The sequence below is a fragment of the Protopterus annectens genome, chromosome 2.part1 (assembly GCF_019279795.1).
Source record: "Protopterus annectens isolate FY-2018-M chromosome 2.part1, PAN1.0, whole genome shotgun sequence".
In the NCBI taxonomy this organism is placed as follows: domain Eukaryota; kingdom Metazoa; phylum Chordata; order Ceratodontiformes; family Protopteridae; genus Protopterus; species Protopterus annectens.
In genome coordinates, this window is record NC_056729.1 from 1,239,034,071 (window position 1) to 1,239,048,600 (window position 14,530).

At 41.0% G+C, this 14,530-nt stretch overlaps 1 protein-coding gene across 3 annotated transcripts in view; it reads right to left on the bottom strand.

Annotated features, from left to right (window-relative positions):
- The window catches only part of LOC122794405 (L-threonine 3-dehydrogenase, mitochondrial-like), a 121,685-nt gene that overhangs the window by 16,524 nt on the left and 90,631 nt on the right, over nt 1-14,530 (bottom strand). For 2 of the 3 annotated variants that reach the window (XM_044062771.1, XM_044062772.1), the window contains exon 7: nt 11,103-11,193. The exons of the other annotated variant lie outside the window; for it this stretch is intronic. In XM_044062771.1, the coding sequence (XP_043918706.1) occupies nt 11,103-11,193 (91 nt within the window). The remainder of the gene's footprint in view (nt 1-11,102; nt 11,194-14,530) is intronic. 3 annotated transcript variants of the gene reach the window in all.

A 14,530-nucleotide genomic window follows, 5' to 3' on the forward strand; every position in this document is an offset into this window, starting at 1 on the left:
TGGGGTGGTGTGTGGTTTGGAGGGGATTCTGGGTGAGGGGGGAGCTTGAGCTGCAGATCCAGGGTTTGAGAGGTGGCTGAAGTGGGATCCAAAAATTGTGACCCGAGGTCTGTTCCGAAACGTAATATTTGAAGAAGAAAACAGCCAACACAGATGCATAGCTATGGTGATTACATAACTTTTGTTTGGAATAGAAATTGGGCATATTTTGTTTTCAACCTTATTTAGTAACGGAAAAAAGAACAGGATGTTATTTTCATTTGTTTTATAACTAAAGCATTTTCTACAATATTCAGGTAAAAAAAAATCCTTTCACTGCAGGCGGTGGGGAACTGACATTCTCAAATCCCTTCCTTTCCACTAGTGGCTGTCATACATGAAACTGCCAGGATACCCAAATGCAGTGACAGTTTTGTCATCTCAAAAATACTGTGGGGAGAAGGGAGGGACTGACAATTCATCTTGGACTCCAAAAAGATTCTTTGAACAAAGGCTTGCAATTTAGCTACTTTTTCAGTTGCAGCTGTATTGCTTCTTAGTATAGTATAAAATGGGCTGCAAGACAAACATAAATGGGGGGGGGGTCATTACATGATAAAAGAAAAAAAAAAAAGCAGCAACCATGTTAGAGAAAGTGTACAAGATTAGGGACACCAATCCCATTATATGTCAATGGGATGCGAATGCACCACTACTTCCTTATGTCTAGCGTGACTCATAAAACAGACTTGGAATAGATTATGGGAAAGAGAAAGGCTTGAAGAAAAACAAGATTGCATTAATATATTAAGCCCCGTTGGCAGCCATTTGTGGAAAAAATGCATTAGAATTGTATAATAAGCATTCAGAGTAATTTTGACATGTTAAAATAGCTTAGACAGCAAAGATAAAGTCAAAAAGACTTTTTTAGTTCTAAAGTGGAGTTTTCTTTAATGAATCTCATTAGTTTTCTGTGTTTCAGAATTTTTGGAAGTAAAAGCACACTGCACCAATGTGTGCCAACTTTTGAGTCCAAATGTATGTGCCAGAATCAGTTAAGTCTTGAAGAAGCCAACTTTGTTGGTATAGAGTGGATAATATCTTTATGACTTAGGCAGGCTGGTTTCAGTTAATGTCCCATGCACCTGTAAGAGCTGGTGAGGAAGGGACAAATGGCGAGACTATGCCTGGTCTTCCCTCTTCAGATGAAATATGAAAATGACATGCTGGTGTAATGTGGGCCATTCCTTGAAGTATAAAGTTCAAAGACATTAACAGAAGCCAGGATAGGTGAATGTGCACTTATGGCCATACATAACAGCTCACAATGCTGTTCTGATGATACCTGTTTGGAGTGGGTAAGTCAGCTTAATGCTAATACTGTGTTAAGCTGGGTCCCCTACACATTACCGAAACGGCACTTCACTGACTTTCACATGACCAAGCTGACAGCACCGACAGAACATAACACCGACCACTCGGAGCACCAGGAAACTGATGGTGAGTAACTTGTTGGCCAACCCGACAAGCACACAGCACCAGCAAACAAAACAAACCCACATGTGAGCTTTGCCTACCACCCCCCCCAAACTAAATATACCAGCTCCGAGATCGTACTACCGTGGAGGTAAGGGGCAAAGGTTGACATGCTAGCCAAGCACTTCCTTACAGTCGGTTTCCCGAGCAGTCGGTGTTGTGTCCTGTCGGTGTTGTCGGCTCGATCATCTGAAAGTCTGAATTGGCATTTTGGTGATATGAAAGGGACCCATTAAGCTGTCCTCTGTGAGCAGCTGTGTTTGCTCTTAGTCTCTGTTTTCCTGTGTACTGCTTTCATAAGTCTGTTCCAGTTAGTGAACCTGGCTTGGACAATGCTGTTTAATTGTGGTATCATGGATAAAAGGCTTTGTCATGCTGGTAAAATGCAAGAAACTGAACAGTTATGATTCACCCAAGAGTTCTTGTTGCATACTTGAAGGAAAGCTTATGATTACATGACAGGAGACCCCTGATGCACTTTTATGTGTCCCAGTAGTATACACAGATGTAAACTATGTATGCTGAATATATTTCATTTTAATAGTTTGCCAATCACATGTGTAGTGGATGTTATGAATATGTTAAATAGGTTGTGTATTTTTTTAAGTATATGTATCATTGCCTGTTCGCAAATGTCTGTAATCGTTTGAGTAATATAGTATGGGATTTATCTACTTTCATGTGCTTTGTAGCAGTATATTAATGTTAAATGTGTCATCCCTAGTGCATGACTCTGGAGTTATGTACAGTAGCTATGTTACTCTGTCATCTTCATGTTGTGATGTTGTTTATGGAAAACAAATTTTTAGTAAGATGTGCTGATGACGTGACCAAAAATAAGTTAAGTACGTAATGATGCAGTTTAACAACAACAACAAACTCAGATGAACAATTTTCACAGCTTAGGGATGCCACAACCATCAATATGCATATTCCCCAGGAGTCTTATTCACATACTTGTAATTGTGTAGTACCAATTTAGAGGTGTACAACTAAGTAAGATAAACCTTCCACATATGGTACAATTATACTGTGCAGTCATCGCATTTATTATGTACATTGAAAATACCAGTAACCATTTGAATTTTTAGGACCCACTGGTCTAAAATACAGAGAGTGGCTAATACCAACTCTGAAATGGCTTTTTCTTGGAATATTCCCTTTTGTCTGAGTCTGCATATATAACTTTGGTATGGGGGTTGGGCCCCCTGCAAAAATAAATAAATAAAGGAGAAGAGCAGTATAGTATATTCTTGCACATTTTTGGTTCTTTTTCAGTGTGTTAGCACTCATTACATCTGATTTTTCTACAGTAATGAGCCGGAAATACCTATATCAGTATTGTGGAAACTGTGAAGCTATTTTTGATTGATATTGTGATACTTAAATCTCTTGGTTCATTTATAATGCCTCTGTGCAAGTCTGCATGGTACAACTTGATTCCAGCCATTCGTCACCTGTGTTGTATTATCTGACCCCCTATTCATGGCTTTCTAGTCTTGGTTACGGCTTTTGCTACAAGGACCACCAGATTCACTCTAGCATTTTGTCGTCATCCTTCACTTCAGATGAGCAGGCATAGTCCAATTCCTTTCTCTCCACTAGCACCTTTAGATGCCTGGACTGCAAAAACAAACCTGAGTATGGGTCATTCTCGGGGCTTCACCCTTTTAAATCATTGAAGCTGGCTTGCTGTGCAAATGTTGCAGATGTTGGCGCATACTTTTCAATCACTAGGTTTTTCGGAGTGTTGGCAATCGGTCCCTTTCAAACTGCACATTTTGCAGAAAACAGGATTTGGAGACACTGCACACTAATGAGACTTATTGTTTATGTATGGCATTGGAAAGGTAAATATGGTGCCAGTGTGTCATACAAGTCTAGTATTCTGAGAGAGATGGGTGGAATGATTACCTCCGTATAGGGAGAAGATTGCGTAGTTTTCAGATAACAAAAGTATGTCCCTTATTTATTACATCACATCCATTGGTCTGTATCATATTTACGTCTGTATTGTATATGTACATGACTACAACTGTATTGTTGAACACTGTTGTGTGGATGAAGCAGCCTTTATTTTGTGATTCTGCCATCAAACACTGGACCCCACCTAGTTTGGATTTGTGAAGGGCCAATCTTGTCTCCTGAGCCTGAATGACTTCTTCGAATCAGTCTCCAGAGTCGTGGATGAGGGTAAGGCAGTCCACGCAGCCTATCTGGACCTCACCAAGGCCTTTGACACCATCCCCCACTTTGGAATCATAGATAAACTTACTAAGCTGAGCATTAATCCCTACGTCACTCGATGGGTTGCCAACTGGCTTACTGACAGAACCCACACTGTAAAAGTAGCTGACTCCAAATCCAGCTCCAGACAAGTGAGTACCTCATACCCTCAGGGTTCAGTCCTGGGACTGCTCTTGTTTGGCATCTACTTCTCTGAATGTACAGGCCAACATTAAGGGACTCTGGCTAACAAAGTTCACAGATGACTGCAAACTGGGAGCCATTATTGAATCCCCAAATTATGTGGATACTCTACAAAAGGGCCTTACAGAAACAGATGCTTGGTGCCAGAGCCATGGGCTCAAGCTCAATGCCAAGAAATGTATAGTTATCCCCTTTGGGAAAAAACATATACCCGTGAATTGCCACATAGGTGGTAGTACACTAAACACTGAAAGTATGATAAGAGACTTAGGGACACAGGTGGACAGTGGTCTCACCTTCAATAACCACATCGCCACAACAGTCAGGAAATCCTATGTGGCACACCTTATCACTAATGACTTTTCATCCAGAAAAAAAGGAGGTCATTGCCCACTGTACTCATCCCTCATTAGACCCATTATAGAATACAATACCCCATTTGGTATGTACTTCTGAAGACATCTGCAACAACTGGAAAGGCTGCAGAAATAACCTCACTAAAAGAATCACAGGCCTAAAGCAGATGCCTTATGCTGACTGCCTTAAACTCCAGCTATAGTCTGTGGCATATCGTCTACTCAGAGGCAATCTCTGCTTAACATACAAGGCCATGTCAAACCCAGAGCTGTTGGACATACTGCACTTAAAGAAATCCCAATCCCTCAGAGCCACATGCTCCAGGGATCTAAACCTTGTCATCACAATAAACAAAACATGCTGGAGGGATAGGTTCCTGACCAAGACTCCGGAATAGACTGGCCATACATGTCAAGCAGACTCTGGAATAGACTGGCCATACATGTCAAGCAGAGCGCCTCTTTGGTCCTCTTCAAAAGGAACCTTGACGATTGGATGGGAGAAAGGAAATTCACCCCAGGGATCATGTCGGTTGCCTTGCTAGAGAGGGGTCCAGGGAAGTAAGTAGTGTGGGAAGAAATAGCCAGGGAATTGTTATGGTTAGGCTTGTATAGGTCCTAGGGCCGACAGTCTAGTACCAACCTATGAACCTATAAACACATAGCTGTTGATTGTTACTGATGGTCTCTTCTATTTATACTTAATCTAGGCTAACATATTGTTTATGGTTCCAACTGCATTTTCAAGACTCATCTGCAAGTCCTGAAACTTCAAGAAGTTAAGTGCTATTTGTGTGAGGAGTATATACCAAGTTCCAAAACTACAGTATCTTGGAAAATTTTCCCTCCTCCCAGTTGTGCATCTTGGAATTTTATCGTGTGTGTGTGTGTGTGTGTGTGTGTGTGCTGGGGGGGATAGGTGTGCAGGGAGGGGCTGGCCCTGCAAAAAATATTTTATTTATTTATTTCGCATTTGTTAATCGGGTTGGTCCAGATGGGGAAGAATTTACCCTTTTTCAGTGGAGAACTGGGGGAAAAGCCCCAAATAGACATACAAATAGAGACAAATTAATAATATTAAAGAGCAAATTTTAAAGTATAATAGCTAGTTTTGCGCTTCACTGCTTAACTTGCAGGGCTGTGCATAATTTTTCAGTTTCTTAACTCTCAGTATCAAGTCTCTGGCTTCAGACATGAAACCACGTAATTGTTAGCTTGTTTCTGAATGAAATAGGGGCTTTTTTATCAAACCTTTTCTTTAAACTGTCTTTTTATATAGTTCCTTTTTTTGGGGGGGGGGGGGTTTAAGTGTGGCTGTCATACTGCCACTGCCAATGGTTCATAAACTACCAAAGCTGTACAAGTGGAACCAGCTTCTAGTACAGTATATTAAAGTCTTAACAGAAAATGTGATGGTGCCATATTTTTATACAGCTACACTTGGAACCACACCATTACTGGCCACCAATGTGTAATCAGAATGAGTCTTGGCCTTTCTACCTGGAACTTTTGTGGGCAGATGAGATAGAGAGAGGTATACAAGAATGTGGAAAGCCATACTGGAGCAGTTCCCCTCAGTTCCAAAAAATACAGAACCCACGGACAATTTCTCTCTACATCAAAGGAAAGAGCTTTAAAAAATGCTGCATTTTCTGTAATGGCAACAAGATGCATCACTTAAGTTTCTTATACTAAGAAGATCCATATGTCTGCTGCCGTCTCAGATCCAGGAGACACCAAAAAAAAAGTCTATTTATTATGTTTTTATCCCACGGGAATGTGAATTCCATGAAAAATGTGCTCCAGTTGATAGTTTATTGACACTAATGGACAGCTTCCTGGCAAAGAGAAGTGGACACATGACTACCTGGCAGCAAAAAACAAGTTCCAAAAATGGCCTCTCATGTCAGACAGCATCTTGTTTTATCAAGATTACCATTTTCCCATATTTACGGCAATCTGAGTTATATATATTGATTCTAGGGATGCAAGAGGCAAAGCTACCTACAAAGGGTAGTTGGGATAGAATGACCACTACAAAAGCAGTGATGTGCTTTTTTCACAGTCTGTTCACATCCTGTTAGCCCTGCAGATGTTAGTCATGTGAAGCAGAAAGTCTTTCCCATGGGGTGTGCCAGTCTTGGAAGACCCTGCCTAAACAAGTCTATTTGCAATCAAGTCTATTTAAAGAGCTTAATTTTAGATGCAGTCTTTCACAATATCATGAATTTGAAAATGTATGTGATGTGCTCTTCAAAGACTAACTTATATCATCTATACCTTTGTACTGCTTTCTGTTACCATACAATTTGTATGTATTTTAATCTATTCCATTTACTGGAGCTTTTCTCCATGGACCTTGGCTGACGGGTTTTGCACCCAGTCAGACTTTCCTGGCATGTGCATGCACATGCTCTCTCTCTCTCTCACACACACACACACACACACACACACACACACACACACACACACACACACACACACACACACACCTAAGCTCAAATACAGGGGAAGAGCTGCAACTCAAAGTTTGCAAGAGTGTTCACTATTCCAGTTATAAGAATGATGCCTCAGTAAAAGGCTACTAGCCACATTTGCATCACTTTTCTACAAACACTACAAGTAGACTGTACATTCCTGTCTCAACTAAGCAGGAGGAAGAGGTCTGGTCACAGCTGCCCTCCCAGAAGTTCAAAAATACAAGTCACTCATATTCAGTCTGTTTTCCAATTATGAAGCCCTCATTTCTGGAGCATCCACTTTCCCGGAATACAGAAAGAACCTGTTCTCCAAAACATCAATGAAGTTCACTATCAGGTCTTCTGACCACAGTCGGACTGGTGGGAGTCATCCAACCCCCTCTACAGCTCATAGGAAAAACCCTGATAAAATAATCCTGAAGGGCATAATGACTTTGTAGAGAATGACATAGTCCACAACCACATCCAAAATGTGTGGAAGGAACCATGAAGACTGACCACTATAAAATGTTTAAAGTTACAGGAGGTCTTGAAGAAGACCCTGCCTTGGTACTTCACCCAGGTAGAAAAAGCAATGACTTCATGTGCCCTCACTCTGGGCTTGAAAGGCAGACAATGAAATGGTCAACTCTGTCTCAATTAATGCAATCTTTTGGGGTGGGATCTGAATGAATTTCACATTTCAGAGGAATCCCTTTAACCTGCAATTGCATGAGCATCCAAACAAAGGACACTAATAGGAAGTCCCTTAATAAGGCAAATGAAAGTTAATTGTACAGGTAACGAACAAAAATCCCTTCTACATGGATATGCCAAGATACAGCAATGTGGCACTTCATAAAAGCATTCTGAGTACACAGGAAGAATCCAAAGGCAACTCCTTATACTGAAAAAGAAGTCCATATCAGGTAAATTTGAATAAATAAAATATCTTCGTAGACTTCAGGCAGATATGTAGCATTTGCATGCCTTCCTTATCCTGCAGGGCTGCTTCTTCTTACAGAATTGAGCTGGCCTAGAATATCAGAAAGTGTGTGTGTGTGTGTGTGTGTGTGTGTGGGGGGGCATATAGATATTTTCTACAGGACAGACTAGACAGATAAATTAAGGGACTGAATTGAGTCTCAAAGTAGCAAGAGAAACACCCACTTTCCAATCCTATCCTTACCAGGTAGTAAGGAGAAAGGTTGTTGTTGGTCACTAAGGTCTATGGTAGACCAGATCTTGGGATGCTTTGTCAGAATGTCACTCCAATGAGCTAGGAGTTTAGGGAACCTGCCTTCATGAGAGTTGAATCCAGAGGTTTCCAAAGTACAAAAGTGGGATTCTTTCAGGAGACCGATTCAAGTTTTTCTGAGAAGAAGACAAAACAGGCTAATCTACAGTGGATTTTTGAGCCTGGCAGTTTCTTCAAAAAAAGGGTCCATCAAGATGGAAATGAACAGAGGGGAGGCTTATTATTCTTGCCTGTCATTAGATGACCTCTGGCCTCAATGCCTGCAGGCATCTCTTTTAAAGGTACATACCCATCTTGTAGAAACACTTCAGCTCCATATCTAACTTCAGACGCTCTGTTGTTTTCTAGTTGCTAAGTTCATTTTGTTTTGTTTTGGGTCATGAGAAGAAACATCCTAATCTTGATTGGAGTTGCCTTGTGATGCACCCATGCATTCAATACAAAGATTTTTCAACCATAGTAAGTTGATCAGCACATACATACAATTAGATACAAATATTTCAAGCACGGCCATTAATGCCCTTCTAGCTTGCCAATATACCAAAACACTTGTTCCCATAATGTGTCCAGGCTGTTCTTAAAAATATCTAAACTAGTTCTTGCTTTAATGTAATTAGGTAGTCTGCAATCCTACTCTGATTTAGTGTACCATTCATAGAACTATTTTTGGTATTTAACCGTTGCCTTTCCTGCAAGGCTAAGGACATCTATTTTGTAGGAGGCAATCTATTTCTCTATCCATATATTTGACAGTTTACTCTGAATTCAGGCAAATGCATTCATGTTGATTCTTTTGAGAGAGACACTCTGCCTGCTGTTCCTTCTGCAGTACATTATGCATCACTTTTAATTGCATCTGCTTCATTCACAAAATCTGTCATAAGACATTTCTTTATTATGTTTTTTTATCTGACCCGTCATTGGTGGTCCAATGTGTCTCCATTATGTTGCGCACTTTTTCAATATTCAAATGGTGTACTCACATGTGCATGCAACACACAAACACACACATATACACAGTGCCTCACAAAGACCACCATGTCACTTTGCCCAGTGGCAACTCCAAAATCCTTCCATTCTATGAACTCTACTAAAACATTAAACTACCTGCATTGTCTCACTTGTTTATTTATCTTTCATGTGGAAATCCTAACTGGTTAAGGAAGACTCTCCAGATCCTGCTTGCGCACTCTGCTTCAGTAAATGCTGTGTGGGCAACATGTAATGGAAATACAAGACCCTACCAAAGCAGTCGCTCAAGTGCAAGTGATTTATCAATTAACACTGACAGAAGATTAGTATTTGATCATGCAATAGCTGTTATGGGCTTATGTGCTAGGTGTTATGTGCAGTTAGGTAAATAATTGTTCATAAGAGTTCAGTCCAAAGAAATTTCTCAGTGATGTACCCATTCTTGTTTTTACATTTAAGCAAATTCTCAAAATAATTTAGTTAATATCTTTTAAAGAGTTCACTACTTCCTAGGCTGCAGGCAGATCTCAACCGGTGTATCCACAGGCAGTAGAGATGATATTCCTCAAGTGTCAACTGCCGGAGGCATAAGTTGTCAAGGAAAACACAAATCACTATTTTCCGTAGGAAACACAGCCAGTACACGTGTAGACCACCAATTATGCCTTTGTTTTGGGAGATTTCTCCCTTCAATGATCTGGTCCAACTATGGACTCAGTACATATAGGTGTGTGTGTGTGTGTGTATGGGGGGAGTGCAGGGGGACTGCCTACAAAACTACAAAAAATGCTTACTGGTTAAGTTTTTACCCTTATGTGCTTCAGATATTAGTTTCAGTGTTTTAGTTTGACGTCCTACCTATTCAAGGTTCCAAAGTAAATTCTTCTTAGCTTTAATAGCAAAAATCTTTGAATTTGTCTCCTCTGTCACTACAAAATTAGTGAGGCAACCCATAAAATCTGTTAAAACTTCAAGGGATTCTTTACGGTCACAATGCTTCCTGCAGCAGAAGGGATACAATGAATAATTATGTGGAGGTAAACATTTGGCAATTCATACGAGTCTATGATGACAGTTTATTTCTTGTAGTCAGTGGTTCTCTCACAGATGATGTAGGGCTTAAGTTTGTTATATTTCATGCAAATGGTCACAAGTGTTCACTATTTTGTCTGAAAGTCATGCCTTCATGAATCTGCATTTCTTGAGCTAACCAACTTTGTTTTTCAGTAGAGGCATTTACAAGCGACCTATGAAGTTTCAGCATTATGCCCCCCCCCCCCTTTCATGGCTATCCGGTGTCTTATTCAGAGCCATCAAACATTGTCATGAACTTGTTAATTCAAGCTTCAAGATGAGAAGCAAAGACTCCCAATGCCTATAGACAGGAAGAAAAATTAGAGGAAAGGAGACAGCGATCTTTAAACAATGTAGCAGACAAGGTCTGTGCACAATGTCCAAGGGAATGTGGCATGAGAGTGGTGGAAAATGACCACAGAATAACAGGAAGATGTTCTTTCAACTTAAAACAGTGCATCTCTAGATCTTTCATCTAGAGTCAGTAGGGGTTCAAGCCAAGGTGATGATACAAATGCTTAAAGATAAGCACAAAGCAACCTGTATAGAAGGAAAACTTATCAAAACAGCATCTGCAGTCATACATTTGACATGGAAAATGGACAAGTTTGGTGGACAACTGAACTACTCTAAAATGAAATGCCATCTATATAAATAAAAGAATACAGGATGTTAAATTGACAATGCTCCAAAGGATTTTTTTCCTGGAGGCAATACCGAGGAAAGGGAAGTGTGTTTTAGTAGTCCTTCTCAGGTTTGCTTTAAACAATTGGTTTCACAGATAATATTTTGGTTGCTGAAAGTAAACAACGTTGCATACGAGTAGACAACCCTATTCAACACAAATGAGTTTGCCTCAAATATATTTAAGGATGCATGCCTTTAAGTATATCCCAGATTTACAAAGTACCAAATCTCCACACTTCCACACTATAAAGATCAATTTTAATTAACCCTTTTCAACATTTTTGTTAAATATAATCTTAAAAGCATGGAGAACTTATATTATCATATTTCTTTTCAAAGTAAACTACTTACCTGTTGTTCCCCCTCCTGGCTGAGTATCTGCAGAAATTATTCCGGGATACCTCAGACAACGAAAATCCATGCCATATCTGTGATGGTAGTACTTAAAAAAAACAGCAAAAGAGCACAAGCTTAATACACAGAATGTTGATAGCAGATCAAGCTAAGTGTTTGGCTTATCTATTCTGCCCATATTTCTTACATGCTATTTTAGCAGAGTGAATTTAGAAAAGTACAGTTTTGTACCTACCATAAATGTAGATGTTCGAGGATCTACATTGCTGCAGTCATAACCTGTGGCTAGTCCGCTGTCCTCGATCGGCCCGAATACCAAAGAGCTGGGCTGGCGTCGGTCATTGTCGCCTAGAGCTGACGTCAGTACGTCGTAGTACATAAGCGCATGACCGACGTCATATCCTCAGTGTTTCTTGCCCCAGATGTCAGAAGGCCCAAGAATGAAAGAAGGCCAGAGCCAAAATAGTAAACACCCCACAACTACCAGTGTGGAAATAAAGATAATCCTAAAATAAAAAACACAGCAACCACAAACTATAGAGGGGAAGGAGGGAGGGATAATTGGACTGCAGCAATGTAGATCCTCGAACATCTACATTTATGGTAGGTACAAAACTGTACTATGTTCTTCGTCTCACATTGCTGCAGTCATAACCTGTGGGTAGAATCCCAAAGCAAAGGAAAAGGGAGGCTGGCAAACTAAATAGCATTAGGAGCTGCTAACATGCCCTGTAAAACTGCAGTGGCAAACCCAGCCCTGGACTTGGAATAAAGAGGGAGATGGTAATGCTTAGTAAAAGTGTGTACTGAACTCCAAGTAGCTGCCTCCAAAATATCCTTAGTAGCTACACCCCTCAAAAAAGTAGTAGATGTGGCAGTAGCCCTAGTAGAATGAGGTCTGATCACAGCAGGAACATTCTTCCCATGATGAGAATAACAAAAAGCAATACATTGACCAATCCACTTTGAAATAGTCTGCTTTGAAACAGCTTTCCCTTGTGAACCCAAAGCAAAAGAAACAAATAACTGTTGAGTCTGTCTGAACTCCTTAGTTCTGCTCAAATAGTAACGTAACTGCCTGTGGATATCCAAAGAATGCAAGACTTTTCCCCCTTATTTTGGGGATCAGCATAAAAAGTAGGCAAATGAATAGACTGGTTCAAGGCCACATTAGAGATCACTTTAGGCATAAAAGTAGGGTTAGATCGCAAAGAAACTCTATCCTTATGAAATATCAGAAAGGGTTCAACTGCCATGAGTGCCTGCAATTCAGATACCCTCCTAGCAGAAGTAATGGCCAACAAAAAAGCAGTCTTCCAAGACAAAAACTTCAATTCAGATGTAGCTGCAGGTTCAAAAGGAGGTAAAGTAAGCTTCTCCAACACAAAATTGAGATCCCAGGAAGGAGTAGGAGCTCTACGTGGGGTCTTATATTCTTTGCCCCTCTAAGAAATTGTTTGAACAAAGGATGAGAAAATAAAGGAGGGTCACAATCATAGTGAGCAGAAATGGCTGCAGCATGAACCTTCACAGAAGAGAATGACAAACCCTTGTCCAGTAATTCAGTAAGATACTGTAGTGCAAAACTCAAATTAGGCACTGAAACATCAAAGCCCTTTGCTGTGCTCCAAAGAAAAAATCTCTTCCATTTATCAGCATAAACTTTTCTAGTACTAGGCCGCCTGGCTTCCAAAATGACATCTAAAACCTGTTGAGGAAGTTGAGACCCCACCGGCTCCATCACAGAATACGCCAGGCTGTTAGATGCTGGGACTGCACCAACATTGAGAAAATGATTGTTTGACTGGGATAACAAATGAGGAACCTGTGGCAGAAGCCAAGGAGGCTCCTGAATTAAACTCCTCAGCAGAGGATACCAATGCTGACGTGGCCAATCTGGTGCTATTAGAATCATGCAAGGCTTGTCCCGCCTGACTTTCAAGAGTACCTTGGGAAGAAGAGGCAGAGGAGGAAAAGCATAAACGTGAAGGTTGTTCCAACTGAAAGATAGAGCATCCACTTTCCAAGCATTTGGGTGGAACATCTTTGTGCAAAATTTTGGCAGTTGAAAATTCAGTGGAGAAGCGAACAGATCTATGTCTGGAGCTCCCCAAGCCACGGTCAATTGTTTGAATACCTGAGGATCCAGTTTCCACTCGTGGGGATCCACAATTTGCCTGCTCAATACATCTGCTAGGGAGTTCTGTGCTCCTGGCAGAAACCGTGCTTGAAGATTGATTTGCAAACTCAGAGCAGTCTCCCACAAAATCATTGCTTGTCTGCAAAGAGGGTAGGAATGGGTTCCCCCCTGCTTGTTGATGTACCACATGACTGTTGTGTTGTCTGTTTGAATAAACACCTGTCCCGGCTGAAGTAGGTCCTTGAAGGCCATCAGAGCAAATTGGACTGCTAACATCTCCTTCATGTTGATATGCAAATGTAGAAGTTTGGGAGGCCACATGTCTTGTATCCATTTCCCATTGAAGTGTGCTCCCCAAGCCAAGTCCGAGGCATCCGTCGTTAGGATCTGACTCGCCTCTGGTTGGGTCACAGAGAGTCCCTTGTTTAGGTGACATTCCTGAGCCCACCACAAGAATTCCTTCTGGATGCAAGGTATAATCCGAATGACAGTGTCCAAACCGTGGCAGTGTTGAGTCCACACACTTTTGAGATACCATTGTAGCTTCCTCATATGCAGTTTGGCATTGGGAAGTACTAGAATGCAAGATGCCATGAACCCCAAGGCTTGAAGGACTGTCCTTGCAGTCAGCCTGGACATTACTGATAACTGCTGGAAGTATAGATGAAGAGTTCTTTGTTTGTCCAGGGTCAGAAATGCCATCTGAGAAGCTGTATTCAGTCTCACACCCAGAAAGCACATGTCCTGAGAGGGCACTAGACTGGACTATTTCGTTCACAGAATACCCTAGGCACCTTAAAACTGCCATTACATACTGGAGATGTTGTAGTAACTTGTCTTTGTTTTGAGCAAGAATCAGGCAATCGTCCAGATAAGGATAAATTTGTATTCCTCTCCGTCTGAAAAAAGCAATTACAGGAGCCAGAACTTTTGTGGATACCCTGGGCGCAGTAGATAAACCAAAGGGCAATGCAGAGAACTGATAATGAGAAGTACCAGCCCGAAATCTCAGGAATCTCCTGCAGCTGGGCCTGATAGGGATGTGAAGATAGGCCTCTTTGAGATCCAGGGTTACCATCCAGTGATCTTCGCCCAGCATAGGCAGAAGTTGTTGTAATGTTAACATCTTGAACTTTGGAATGTCTAGGTAGGTATTGAGAATGGACAAATCCAGAATTGGCCTCCAAGTGTTTCCTTTCTTTGGCACTAGGAATAGACGGAATAAAAACCTAGGCCTACTTCTGACGGAGGGACCACCTGAATTGCCCCCATCTGTAAAAGTAAA